Here is a 14705-nt window from a genome sequence, read left to right as displayed (position 1 = left end):
AAACTGTACTCTGATAATGACAGGGAGCCAGTGAAGATGTTCCAGGATAGGGATATGTATCTATTTACTTTCAGTTTTTTAATATTTATTTAATTTGCAAAAATCTAAAATAAACCTCTTCACAGTCATTATGCAGTGTCGTGTAGAATTGTGAAGAAAGAAAAATGAATTGAATCCATTTAGTAATGAAGCTGGAACATAAAATCTGGGAAAGTGAAAACTTTCCAAATGCTCAGTGTGTCCTGAAAAGGAATCAGGCAGCCAGAGAGTATTGCTTCAGCTGGGAGTTTGGATATAATCTGCACGAGTTAACCAAAGTGATATTTTCCTTTTCAGGGTCAGAAGTCATTGTTGGGGTGAACAAGTATCGTCTGGAGAAGGAGGAGACCGTGGAGGTGCTCGCCATAGACAACACCTCAGTTCGTCAGAGACAGATTGAAAAGCTAAACAAGGTCAGCGTTGATGAAACGATGAAGTTCTAGCCGTTTTTGTTAAAGATTGAAAACTACCTTCCTTACAAGATCTTGTGCACTCTGTTGACGCCTGGAGTAATATGTGAGGGCGACTCTCAGCTGCTAACACAAAAACCTTTTTAGCTAAATATTTTTAAATGAACAGGTATATCAGTGGTCTGTGGAGGCCATCTTTAAATGGGTTGACCGACTCTAAAATTCTAAAGTTACTATTAGTGATGGGTAGTGATAGGGATGGGTACCTTTGACATTTGAATCGATTTGGTACTAATTCCCGGTACCTAGGAATCGATACCGGTACTTAACGGTACCAATTTTCCATGCTTTTGAGTGTTTAATATTTTAATTCTCTTTTATAATTAAATATATATTTTTCTCAATATATAACCATATTTGATAAATATCACAATAAATAACATACAACTGTTTGTATTTTAACATCGTCCTTGTAGTTTTATAAGCTGATAATTAAACTGAAGCAAACATCTTTACTGTGAACTAAATTTACTGTGTATCTTCATTCCTTTTGCCGTCCTTTTTCATTAGATTTTTCCTACTGGGAAGTTAGAATTTCCGAGGAGAAAGCGAACACACCATTAGCTGATAACAGTGGTGGCAATGGAAGCTAACATATCAAGCTAACGCTATCTTAAACAGTTTATTTAGCTGCTGGAGCAGATTAAAACGATGATGCCTCACACTTAGATCGTTGTCGCTGGTTTCATCTTCACCCAATCACCCGTCGCATTTAGTAGAGTGAAGCCAAACTTTAGAGCGTGTTCATGTTCTTCTAGTCGGAAATTTGGAGTTCCGAGGAGAAAGCGAACGCACCATTAGCGAAACGGAAGCTAACATATCAAGCTAACGTTATCTTAAACATTTAATTTACCTACCGGAGCAGATTAAGATGAGGATGTCTCACTTAGATCGTTGTCGCTGGTTTCATCATCACCCAGTTGCCCATCACATTTAGTGAAGTGGACCCAAGCTTTAGCGTGCGTTCTTTCTACCATGCTGCTCTGTTTACAACTGGCTCGCAGCGAGCGACGACATAACGCTCTTGCGCATGCGCACCTGTCTAGGCAAGTTCTCGTTATGAAGGACGGGTACCGAAACGAGGCACCGTTTCAAATGACGTGAATCGGTGCTCGGTCGGTACTGTGGAATTCGGTCGGTACCTTAAAAAATACCGAATTCGGTCCCCATCCCTAGGTAGTGATCAATACCGCGTCACTATGTTGGTCCACGGACACCTGCGGGATCATAAACATCATTGCAGTAAAACCTAATAGTGAGACATAAGTGGCACCAAGTCTCGGTGAGCTGTTTACCCCATCTGGGCTGGGCTAGTCCGGTCCATGACCCCCCCCCCCCCCCCCCCCCCCCCCAACCCGCTCTGACAGCCGGCGGGACGGACATATTTCTTTGTCCGTTTTCCATGCATGATGTCTCAGCATTGACAACATTATTTTATTAATGTACGAAAGTTCATGCAGACTTGGTTCGAATGCAACCTGCAGAAAATACTATAAATTATGTAAAACGAACAGTTTAGAAATGAAACTCTGATGAATCAAGCAGAAACTGGGAGGAACAGGATGAAATTCTCTTCTTCTCCGCATTCTCTTCACAAGACTGTCCGACAACGGAAGAGTGTCTTCAGTCAGAGGCTTCTTCAGTTTTGCTGCAACACTGACCGCTACTGGAGATCCTTCCTGCCAACAGCCATTGTACTATACAATAACTCTTTAATGACTTGATTATTATTATTATTATTCTGAGCTACTACAGCTATCAATTTCCCTCTGGGATTAATAAAGTATTTTAGAATTGACTTGAATTAAGACAATTAAATAAAAACAAATAAATGATTTGCCGATATGAGAACAAGATCATCCCTCACAGATGACCTTTCGTGTTCTTTCTGGCTCCGTGATCTAACAGTGGAATAATTTAGCTTCATAAAGACGTATATTTGGCAGAAACTCACCCAGTTGACCATTTAAACACAGTTTGGCGCTTCACTGGCAAGCGAAACAGCAGCGGTATCAGTCACGCCACTACTCCCAAACGATACGCGCATCAACGTGGGGTCTCGCCCTATGAGCTAGATGCATGCGCTGATGCATCAGTGTTGCTTGACCCATAATACAAAATTCTGTTAGTCATAATGGATTCTAACCGCTGCCACAGTCATGCGAGTGTTTTGAGCTGAGTGTGTTTATTGGAAGGTCAATAGGAAGGAAATGTCCCTATTATAGGTGCAGCTTAGCTCTCCCAGGAGGGATCTAATTTGTTTGCAGCTTGTATGAATATTAAATCAGAATTAAAACTAAATGGTATCCAGTTTAGACAGCATTCCTTTAGATTTCCATCCCACATTTCATTTAGACCGGAGTCATTATAATTATGCTGCAGCTCCTCGCTTGCTCTAATATTCATTTAAACTACAAGCCAGACAAAAACATGTTGCTGCTTGTTCCTTCTCTTTCGTTATGATTATTACATCAGCGAGGTTAGGACTGCTGGATTAGGGAAATAAAGCCAAGAAGGTCGCAATGCACTCTGGGAAATTAGAAGGAAAATTTTATTCTCTTTTTTGATAAATGTTCAAGTTTGCTTCATTGAAGAAAAACAGAATAATGAACTGATTAACTGGAAAGTAAAATGTAAAATATGTGATTTTTGTTGTGTCCGGTTTTCAGTAGACCTCCCTTTGTGGGCTCTGAACCTGAATCATGACCACCTGAAGCAACTCTTACATCAATGCAGACTTGTTTGTGACTCTCTGCCTCTCATTTAGGTGAAGGAGTGTCGTGATGCTGAAGCTGCACTGAAGTGCCTGGTGGACATAGAGGAGTGTGCTCGAACCAGGAAGGGGAACCTCCTGGCTCTAGCTGTGGAGGCAGCACGAGTCAGGTTAGCAGTTTCAGCTGCTCATGTAATGATTTCATGTTACACGACCGAATTAATGCCTCATTAAACAAGATCCTGCAAAGCTCTGAAGGCTTTTGGAGGTAAAACCTCCTGATGAGGTCATATTCTATCGCTACAGGGGCCACCATGTGGCCACTAGTGTCAATGACAGCATGAAGGGTGTGTTTACGTTTGAATCACATGAAAACACATTCAGAAACCTGCAGTCTTTGTGCAGATGCACGGTTGGTGAAATCACTGACGCAATGAAGAAAGTGTTTGGTGAACACAAGGCCAGCACCAGGATGGTGAGTGGAGCTTACCGCAGCGAGTTTGGTGAGCATGAGGAGATCTCCGTGGCCCACGGCAGGTAGGGAGTAACCGCAGTTTATTTTATGACTTTTACAATGAACAGGATGATTGTGTATTAAACAGTGTTGCATTTTTTTTTCCTTTAGAGTTGCAGAATTTAAAAGCCAAGAGGGCAGGAACCCTCGGCTCCTGGTGGCAAAGATGGGGCAGGATGGCCATGACAGAGGAGCTAAAGTCATCGCCACTGGCTTTGCAGACTTGGGCTTTGATGTGGACATTGGACCACTGTTCCAGGTCAGTGTTTTACACAGTTTGTGACTCAGTCCTGCCCAGTCCCGCCCCCTGAACACAAACAAACGAGTCACATTCATTGGACCGCAAGCTACGGATTTATCTAGCATTCATTCAAAGTCTGGATATTCCTAGTACATCCTGGAACGTGAGTGTTGCTCTAGCATTCTTCTTTGTTGTTTTCCTCTGGTCCAACAAGAGCATTAATGGTTCAGGCTAGCATTAGCAGCAGCTTAGGCTAGCATTAGCAGTAGCTTGGACTAATGTTAGCAAAAACTCGGGCTACTTTTAGCAGCAGCTCTGGCTAGCATAGCTTGACCTAGCATTGACACATGACATCACTCGCACTTGTCCTCCAGCTACCAGCTGGATGGCAAGAAGACCGCACACCCCCCCACTGACCACCATTGATATTATGGCTCAGTTGTCAATAAATTGAGCTAAATAGTGGCAAAATAAAATCCATCAGCAAGATTAACACATGCAGGGCTGCAAGCTGAACAAATAGATGAAAGAGGGACAGTAATGTAAAATTTACAGGTTTCCAGCTGATAAAATGCGCCGAAGGCAAGGGCTAACAGTCCTGCAGAGAGTTTGAGTGGATGACCCTTCCACATCGTGGAAGTCAAAGTCTCATGACAGAATAAAAAAGTCATGTATCTGCCCCACATGTCCAGACAACAAGTTAAAGCCATCTAAACACCTTTATGCTTTTGTATATAATTATACGTGACAGCAAGGGAGGGAGGAGCCAGGGGAGACTTGGCGGGAGCAGAGGCAGCAGTAGATCAATCCTGAGAAATAAACGTGTGTGAAACTGACAATGCAGGTGTGGTGTGTAGTTCTGTGTGACTCGCAGTAAAGGTCTTTTTACAATAATTACACAAAAAGTGAGTTCTTCTTCCGGCTCTTGGAGAGTACAGATGCGTTTTTTCCTCCTCTCCTCCCTATCTTATCCCAAGGCCCTTTGTCTGTCTTTGGGTGGACGGCGCTTCTGCATTTTTTCTGGAAACTGGAAATTATTAAAAATGGATCTGGTCAGTTGGTCTCTCAAAGCGATTGACAAGATTTTTTTCAACGATGAGAACGGGAGAAGGGGCTCCCGGTTGCCCCTCTGGGACAGAGCCAGTTGGGCATATCATGGACTCCTGGAAACAGTGGAACCTGATCTACCTCTCCCAACTGTCTGTAGAGGATTCTGAAGACCTCTGGATATTCGTGGTGTTGGTGTCAGGTTTCGTGCTGTTTGGGCTGAGTGGTTATCTGGCTTACTGGAAAATTAAAGAGCTGTCGAGAAATATTGGCTCAATCCCGGAGCTCAGGGATGGATTACACCGCGATGTGAACGCACAAACTCATATAATTGTCGAGATGAGTCGTAAGCTTGGAACTTTGGCTGAGATTCAGGCTCTGGCACAGAAGGTTAATTTGATCAAGGAGCGAGTTGATGGGACAGCACGGGTTGGGATAGATTAATTTATGCCATTATTGGATCTAGAGGGGTTGGAGACCAACAGAACTTTTAAGACAGAGAGGAAATTATCTCTTGTCTGGCCACCAAAACAAGTTCTTATCTGAATCTGGTGCCCTTGAGCCTGTGAGGCTGAAGTGATAACTCCCCCTCAGAAGAAATGTGGAATGCTGCCGTTGCCATGGCAACTCTGTCTCCCTATTCCAGCCTGGGCGGGACTGCGACCGGTGAAGGCCGTTGAATCATTCCAGGAGTCACTGTGCTCTCTAAACCCAACGACCTCCCTCCCCTGTCCAAACGGAGGTGACGAGCGCTGCTCATCGTGGCTGCATGCACTGATGTGAGGAGAGTCCCCAACCCTACCTCGCCACCTAGTGGACACTTATGTTGTATAATGTCTGAAGTCTGTTGCATTTCTGTCTGAGGTGTTTTTGCATAGCAAAGCTGCCCTCCCTGTGGAGGGTAACTCTGAAGTGCCTCTTTCCCCTCCACCTGACTCAATCCTCATATAAACCCTCTGATCTCTATTAAGGTAGCGCGACTCGGGTTACGAATGACCACAGTCACCAATTCTTGTCATGCGTCTATGCCCATGTATGTCTGATCTCAGAATTGTGTGTACTGAAACTCTAATTTCCCTCTGGGATTAATAAAGTATCTTTGAATTTGAATTGAATTGAAGTAGAGCGGGCAGCCGCTAATGTCGTTAGTTGTGTGTTTCATTTTACGGAGCTCGTCAGAATAAACGGATAATCTGTTCATCTCCAAAGATGAACAGTGTCATGGCGATCCTTCAGCATTAACTCGTACAAAGCAGAAGAGATCCGGTTACGCCTTTGTTGCTTCAGCTGTGTGAAGTCCAGGGTGTTAATCAAATAACTGTAGACATCCCCGCACTGAACTAGCAGCCACAGCTCGTTAGCCATTTCAAATTGACCTTAAAGGTTTTCGCTACACACTGTTAGCTTTGAGAAGTTTCTCTCTTTTTTTTTTTGATCTTCTGCACAAAATTGTGTTCGATGATCTAAGTAACAATAGCTTAATCCCGGGGTTTTACTTTCTCATCTTAAATCATGGAGACACAGCTCCGGAGCAGCTGCAGAGGCCCTTTGCGCTTGTCTACCCGGATGTAAACAATAACATTCAAGGGGTCTATAATGTTGATGCTGAAGTGGCAGTTTTAAGGGTGTTTCCAAGCTTATGACGTTAACTAGCTTTTCTCAGAGCAAACCGTTTCTCTGTGACTATTACAACATTACTAATTTACAAAGGAAAGCAGGTCAGAGAGGACATGCTTTTGCTACCCTAAGCTGTCTGTTATCAACAGTAATAAGGTAAAAGGGGTTTAAAATGGTAGAACACCTTTAAATACTGTTTTGTTGACATCATTAGGCTGTTTTCCACTGATACCTGGGCGTTCAATATCTCAGGAAGAACAAATGCTGCAGCTGCTCCGGAACAGTTAGGGAAGAGCTTGTGGGAAAATTGCTCCGCTGTCCAACATAGACATGAAATTGCTTTCTGCCTCTTATAGAAATTCAGCCAATTTGAAATGATTGCCTTTTTCAAAAGCTGGCATCGGTTTTTGAGGTTTCAATAAAATGTCAGACATTCTTTAGTCACACTACAAAAGGGACACAGTGCCATTATAAGTCATTACTGGAGTCGTATCTATAACCTTTGTTCTGTAAGATCAAGCATCGTGTTGGGTCAGCCATCAGGTCCAGGAGAGATTCCCTCAACTCACTCTCCTCAGCAGCACTCTTCAGCTCCTCCTGGGGCATTCTAAGGCATTTCCAGGTCAGGAAGAAAAAATAAACCTGTCAGAGTTCTGGTTCTGTCCCCAGGTCTCCGCCCAGTGGGACATGTCCAAAGGACCTTCAAAGAGACACATGGAGCTATTGAACCACCTCAAAGTATATGTTAACTCTCAGCTACGACCACACCAAACTTTAGCTCTTTATTTGTGAAAACGCAAAAGAGCTCTAGACGCACATCCATTAAAGACTTCCTGAAGGTTTCATTAAAATCTATTCAGTGGTTCATAGATTTCCTGTTATTGAACAATAACCTTGGCGCAAATATCATCACCTGCTTTTTTCCTTTAAACGTCCCGGATTAGCAAAAACGTTTAAATACCTGATGGCTTCTCTTGAGACTTTTTAAAGGTTTACCATCAACCTAAGAGTTCTAGCCTTTGTGATTCATTATGATAGATAGATAGATAGATAGATAGATAGATAGATAGATAGATAGATAGATAGATAGATAGATAGATAGATAGATAGATAGATGATAGATAGATAGATAGATAGATAGATAGATAGATAGGGCATGAATACGAAAATGTATCTTTATCAAAATTTCTGACTTATTGACATCATGTTCCCATGTAAATAAATTTGATCATGAAAAAACGTAAAGATGTCTGTAGGTTGGCAACGTTCATGTCCCTTTAAGAAGCTGTACCACCATGAGTCATGTAAAAATGTGACTCAATGTAATGCACGTGACAGCCCCATCTAGTGGACAAGTTTTGTTTCAGCGTATACCTGTAGTTATCGTCCATTTATCGTTGTCAAGGTGAAATCCTCAATATATTGTGATATTGATTTTAGGCCATATTGCCCAGACCTAATGGATAGATGTACTGTATTGATCCCAGGCTGGGAAATTGCTGTGTAGTAATTAATGGTTCAGTGAAGTTTTATTATTTATTAAGGTGGAGTTGGCATAATCAAGTCTAGATGTGGTGAATGCATGGATGATTGTTTCCAAACGTGATATTTTCAAACATTTTTCAGACGCATTAACCAGCAAAGCTGGAAAAAACTGTAACTTGAAATGGAAGGCTGGCAGATCGGTCGATGTGGTGTGCTGGTTTTTGGGAGGAAAAGTGTAACATCAGTTTTATTATCATTCAAATGAAGGAAATTAGCAGAGAATCAGTTCTTGACCTCCAAAATTGTCTGAAAAGAGTTAAGCTGGGCGTACAATGTGCGACTTTTTCACTTTTTTGAGCCGATTTTCCACTCGTGCGAGAATCCACGAGATCGGGGCGAGTTTTGCGCTGAGCGTCGTGTAGTGTACAGGGGGTTACGAGAGGCGATTAACACCACGTCACCAGCTACCGATCAGCAATCATGAGGTCGCACGGACTTCTGGCGTGTTTGATATTTTGCTCGTCCCTCGTGAGGGTATCGCATTGTTGAAGCGGCGCTGTGAGCAGCTGCGACCCAAAAAGTATCAGAACTGCTCACGGCGATGCTCAATCATGCATCAACACCGCTCACTCGCTATTTCCCTAATAACACACGCTGTTCGTTTTAATTTCTACACGTTTTTTTTACTCACAAGGTTTGTCAAGAAAGCATGTTTGTTGTGTTCGTGTCAAATTAAACTGATCACAAAACACAGATTTACTTTCTTTGTTTCGTTTTCCTCATCCAACCCCCATAAATCCCTGTGTGAGGACAGCACGCCCGAAGGACAACAGGCAAGATAAGACAAAAAAGTCTGATGTGTTGAGTAAAATCTGCTATTTTTAGCATATTTTTAGGTCCGACGTGTTGCTACCAGACGTACAGTGTGAGCAGTCAGATCGCATCCTAGAAGTGGGTTGTACAGTGTGAGCGCATGACTCGTGAGATCTGCCCTGCGATGAAGTCGTACAGTTTGAGCTGAAGCTGAGTGCTACGAGTGAAAAAGTCGCACAGTGTCCGCCCAGCGTTAGGTGGATTAACAGTGAGGTAGATTTGACAGTTGTCAACGTATATGTGATGGTTTATCCGAAAACTGGTGAAAATGTTGCTCAGTGAAAAGATGTTTATAGAGAAGAGTAAAGGTCCTAAACTCAAGCCTTGAGGAACCCCCCAAGGAAGGGGCAACATGGGAGAAGATCACTCATCCATGCACACTGCAAAGCTTCTGCCTTTGAGACCTAAACCGATCCAAAGAGGCCCTTTTGATCCCCACCCGCATCTCGAGCCTCTCAGAGAGATTATTGTGGTTGTTTCAAAGGCTGCATAAACAGCGTGACAGCATGAATCTGGCTAACAGCCAGCTAATGTGAAGACCAGATATCCTCGTTACCTGTGGAATAATAATTCTCGGCAGCAGTGCTGGAGGTACGCTGCTCTAGAAATCATCCTGAGTCTTCGTTGTGCTGAATCTATGAATGTTTGGTCTCGGAGCTGCCTTTCTGCTCGTCCTTTGATTTTCACTGAATCCCAGTTGCAGAGATTATGAAATTCCTTGGCAGAAAACGAACAGCAACAGGGAGTTTATCCAGATTATCTCCTGAGTTTTGGACCCAAAACAAGTGGGTTCTTCCTCAGAAGTGGTCCAAACCAGTGGAAATAATCCGTGGAATGCTGATTGGTCAACCAAGAGCAGATGTCAAAGCGGAACAAGCACACTTCGAAAAACTTTTGTGGACTTGCAACTTGATCCTGACCAGAGAACTAGCCTTAATCAGATGTTTCTGAGTCTACAACACCTGAGAGGATTGCTGAAACATGGGTTCCGCACAGGTCTTGCTTGGATTTTTGGTCTTCTGCTACTGGATTAAGACCTTGTTTAATTAGAGAATGGCACGACTCTGCTCGTAAGAAGAGAAGACTATCTGAACAAAGAAATCAGCAGAAGAGCATCTTTAGTCCTAAAGAGAAGATTCCCTCCATAAGGAGGACAAGACCTAAAGAGGATCTGACACACAAGAACATCTGAGATTGTCCCCCTCAGCATCAGTCTACTCCGATATTAAAAAGAAGGGAAGAACCGTGGATTCCGTGTTAAGTCGTGTTAAGAGGCAACTATTCAGCATTTCACCCCAAACTTTATCCTCAAAGCTATGGTTTGGCAAATGAGGCACAGGCTGGATTGAGGTCCTTCTCTGGTTCTACTCTTAGGTCTCTACATCTGGCCCCTCAGATGATTTGGGTTATGAAGAAGAAGAAGAAAATATCATTTCTATAGCGCCTCTCAAGGTAAAAATCACGAGGCGCTTTATGTCACCAGTAAAGTGCGCCTCTCTTAAGAGACTCAGCACAGCTTCATAAAGATTTTCCTTTTTTCTGTATGTTCTTCAATGTGTTATCCAACAGAAAAGCTAACTTACTCTATTGAGTCTCAATTTAAGTGATTTTCACGCTTCGACCACATTCTGCCCTTCCAAACAAACAAGCGACTGCTCATTGTTGGTGAGTCAGAGTCTGAGTTGAACCTTTGCCATGTTTCTTTATTTTGCTCTAACAGACTCCCGTTGAGGTGGCCCAGCAGGCCGTGGACGCAGACGTCCACTGTGTTGGAGTCAGCACGCTCGCTGCCGGACACAAGACCCTGGTCCCAGAGCTCATCAAGGAGCTGCGGAAGCTCAACAGGCCAGATATCCTCGTTATCTGCGGAGGAGTCATCCCACCACAGGTAACGCAAAAGAGTGTGTTCTTTTAGAAATCCTGTTTCCATAGAAGCCTGGTTCTTGGTCAGAAATGTCAGTGACACTAGATGTTTACAGCCGCTCTAAAAACTGGAGTGTTGAGATTTAAACATCTGCTGGCTGGATAAAAAGGAGAAACTTGGTGTTAAGAAACAGTTTGAGGAGCCCAGACGTAACTAAAACTGGGATTGATGCCCAGTGTCATCTGTATCTTTATGAGGATGTTTGTATTTTCACATTGTTCTATTTAGTTGCTGTCAATATGGCAACCTAGCTTCAAGATGGTGTGTGTTCGCAGGACTACGAGTTCCTGTATCAGAGTGGTGTGTGTGCCATCTTCGGCCCTGGAACCAGGATCCCACAAGCTGCCGTCGAAGTCATCGACAACATAGAGAAGAGTTTGGAGAATATACGGCAAGCCATGTAGAACAATAACACATTTTTAATTAGAATCTGACACATTGAACAAGGAGGTAAAACTAGCTGTTTTTGAATGACAAATTCTGAGTTTAAGTAACTTCTGGTCACCTAGTGCATTATTTTTTATTTTTTCACACAGGATAATCACTTTACAGCCATTTTAAACATTTGATGATAATGTGAAGCTACTCTGAGTGTATTTTTGTTAATCATTTGCAGTTTTCTGGCTGTGTGATTTAATGTTGGTGTAGTGGAGATTAAAGGTGAAATCAAAACAAACAGCTTAACTGTCATCTGCTTCTAATGTTCATGAGTTTTATCTTTCTAAAAGTGCCCCCCCCCCCCTTCTCCATCCATCAGTTTAATTCAAATGCTTTGTGCACAGAAAGAAAATCCCTTGAACAGTCCTCACATTGTTAGAAGCATTTTTGTACCTTTATTGGCATCTTGTTTTGCACGCTTTGGTCTAAATAAAGTGTGTTACCTTGAAAAGGATTCTGTTGTGTCTACAGATTTCATGTTGTCTTTTTATTCAAATTCTCTAGAGAAAGAAAAAAATTACATATATAATTTGTATGCAGTGACATCTAGTGGCACAAATCATAAACTGCAACCAAGTAATTTCTATTTATACTTACGAGAATAAAATCGTGATTTTTAATGGCACTTCTTTAAAACATGCGTCAAATTTCAGCAAATAGAGATGAGCTTTATAAAATGACTCTGAAAAGAAAATACCAAGCTTTTTTAAATAGGACTGATTTTCTTATCTTAGTTCTATTGCAGGTCAGACAAAGTTGATAGATGTTTCAATTTAATGAAGGCTCATTATCAAACTTCAGTTTGTTAAGTGGCCTTCATACGGGGGGTCTTTAGTCCTCCTAAGAGTCTGCAAACCATAAACTGGGGGTCTGTGAAACACATAGTGGGACCTGAAGACACACTACATATGCATCTCCTGGGCTAGAGCTAGTTAGCGCTGTAGACAAAATTTTAAGTTCATTCATTTCATGAGTTGATCCGAAAACAAAACCAGCTTACAGTGGGGCAAAAACGTATTTAGTCAGCCACCGATTGTGCAAGTTCTCCCACTTAAAATGATAACAGAGGTCAGTAATTTTCATCATAGGTACACTTTAACTGTGAGACAGAATGTGGAAAAAAAATCCATGAATTCACATGGCAGGATTTTTAAAGAATTCATTTGTAAATCAGGGTGGAAAATAAGTATTTGGTCACTTCAAACAAGGAAAATCTCTGGCTCTCACAGACCTGTAATGTCTTCTTTAAGAAGCTTTTCTGTCCTCCACTCGTTACCTGTATTAATGGCACCTGTTTGAACTCATTATCTGTATAAAAGACACCTGTCCACAGCCTTAAACAGTCAGACTCCAAACTCCACTATGGCCAAGACCAAAGAGCTTTCGAAGGACACCAGGAAAAGAATTGTAGACCTGCACCAGACTGGGAAGAGTGAATCTACAATAGGCAAGCAGCTTGGTGTGAAAAAATCAACTGTGGGAGCAATTATCAGAAAATGGAAGACATACAAGACCACTGATAATCTCCCTCGATCTGGGGCTCCACGCAAGATCTCATCCCGTGGGGTCAAAATGATCATGAGAACGGTGAGCAAGAATCCCAGAACCACACGGGAGGACCTGGTGAATGACCTGCAGAGAACTGGGACCACAGTAACAAAGGTCACCATCAGTAACACACTACAACGGCAGGGAATCAAATCCTGCAGTGCCAGACGTGTTCCGCTGCTGAAGCCAGTGCATGTCCAGGCCCGTCTGAAGTTTGCCAGAGAGCACATGGATGATACAGCAGAAGATTGGGAGAATGTCATGTGGTCGGATGAAACCAAAGTAGAACTTTTTGGTATAAACTCCACTCGTCGTGTTTGGAGGAAGAAGAATACCGAGTTGCATTCCAAGAACACCATACCTACTGTGAAGCATGGGGGTGGGAACATCATGGTTTGGGGCTGTTTTTCTGCTAAGTGGACAGGACGATTGATCCATGTTAAGGACAGAATGAATGGGGCCATGTATCGTGAGATTCTGAGCCAAAACCTCCTTCCATCAGTGAGAGCTTTGAAGATGAAACGTGGCTGGGTCTTCCAACACGACAATGATCCCAAACACACCGCCCGGGCAACAAAGGAGTGGCTCCGTAAGAAGCATTTGAAAGTCCTGGAGTGGCCTAGCCAGTCTCCAGACCTCAACCCCATAGAAAATCTGTGGAGGGAGTTGAAAGTCCGTGTTGCTCGGCGACAGCCCCAAAACATCACTGCTCTCGAGAAGATCTGCATGGAGGAATGGGCCAAAATACCATCTACTGTGTGTGCAAACCTGGTAAAGACCTATAGTAACCTCTGTTATTGCCAACAAAGGTTATGTTGCAAAGTATTGAGTTGAATTTGTTATTGACCAAATACTTATTTTCCACCCTGATTTACAAATAAATTCTTTAAAAATCCTGCCATGTGAATTCATGGATTTTTTTCCACATTCTGTCTCTCACAGTTGAAGTGTACCTATGATGAAAATTACTGACCTCTGTCATCATTTTAAGTGGGAGAACTTGCACAATCGGTGGCTGACTAAATACATTTTTGCCCCACTGTAGATGAGGTATGGAAGCATTTATCTAGAATCTGGCTTTGTCGAGAATGAGGATGGAAGACCAAAATGTGTCTTTAAGAAAAGCGAATGAAGACATAGAATTATAGTTTTTTTGTTACCATAAAGAAAATTTCCTATCAAAGCAGAATTTAGAAAAAATATTTTGAATATGCTGTTAAAAAAAACAAACATGCAACAACTTTAAACACAAAGAGGCCAATAAAAGAACGTAAATTGAATAAAAGACCAAAAGTAACTCAGTATTTGAGCAAGCATTCATCCGTGAGCTGAGAGCGATGTCTTTGGAACGGTTTACCAAACGCTTACCATGCAGTCTGATCCCTCTGCAGGAAGCTTTCACATCCTTTCACACCCTGACTGTCGGGACTCAGGGGGTGCCAACACCCCTGCAAGAAGATGATGTCAGGGAGTACCCGGGGAGATGGGAAGCCGTTTTCACATTGTTCCTTCCAGACAGGAGATGGTGTCCTGTGAAGGACACACCACTGAGCTGACAACAAATTCATTACATGATCAAAATAGAACATTTTCTGTAAGAACTGCCAGTGATGAAGCAACAACTGAATTGATTTTGCATGCGTGTGTGCATGTATGTATACACACCAAACCCTTGTTTAGCTGCCACTAGGTTAAATGAATGTGCAGTGGGAGACAAGAGCGGCTTAACAAGTACTTCTCTGGTGCAGTGTTTCCCAACCCTGGTCCTCAAGGCACACTGTCCTGCATGTTTTCCA

General features: G+C 42.6%; 1 protein-coding gene and 1 long non-coding RNA gene across 3 annotated transcripts in view; one reads left to right on the top strand and one right to left on the bottom strand.

The window, feature by feature from the left end:
• The window catches only part of mmut (methylmalonyl CoA mutase), a 25627-nt gene extending 13812 nt beyond the window's left edge, over positions 1–11815 (top strand). Inside the window, exons 8-13 of the mRNA XM_015948176.3 lie at positions 337–452; positions 3277–3392; positions 3628–3759; positions 3848–3995; positions 10720–10887; positions 11199–11815. Of these exons, the coding sequence (XP_015803662.3) occupies positions 337–452; positions 3277–3392; positions 3628–3759; positions 3848–3995; positions 10720–10887; positions 11199–11327 (809 nt within the window). The 3' untranslated portion in view covers positions 11328–11815. The remainder of the gene's footprint in view (positions 1–336; positions 453–3276; positions 3393–3627; positions 3760–3847; positions 3996–10719; positions 10888–11198) is intronic.
• Positions 1–14705, bottom strand: part of LOC139063341 (uncharacterized) — a 17789-nt gene extending 3084 nt beyond the window's left edge. The window contains exons 1-2 of one of the 2 annotated variants that reach the window (XR_011516716.1): positions 14645–14705; positions 14278–14439 (exon numbers count right to left, since the gene is read on the bottom strand). This is a non-coding gene — a long non-coding RNA (uncharacterized lncRNA). The other variant, XR_011516717.1, reaches the window with a different exon arrangement.

This window comes from Nothobranchius furzeri, chromosome 2 (assembly GCF_043380555.1).
Source record: "Nothobranchius furzeri strain GRZ-AD chromosome 2, NfurGRZ-RIMD1, whole genome shotgun sequence".
In the NCBI taxonomy this organism is placed as follows: domain Eukaryota; kingdom Metazoa; phylum Chordata; class Actinopteri; order Cyprinodontiformes; family Nothobranchiidae; genus Nothobranchius; species Nothobranchius furzeri.
The sequence above is the reverse complement of the archived record's forward strand: the minus strand, read 5'-3'. Positions and strand labels throughout refer to the sequence as shown.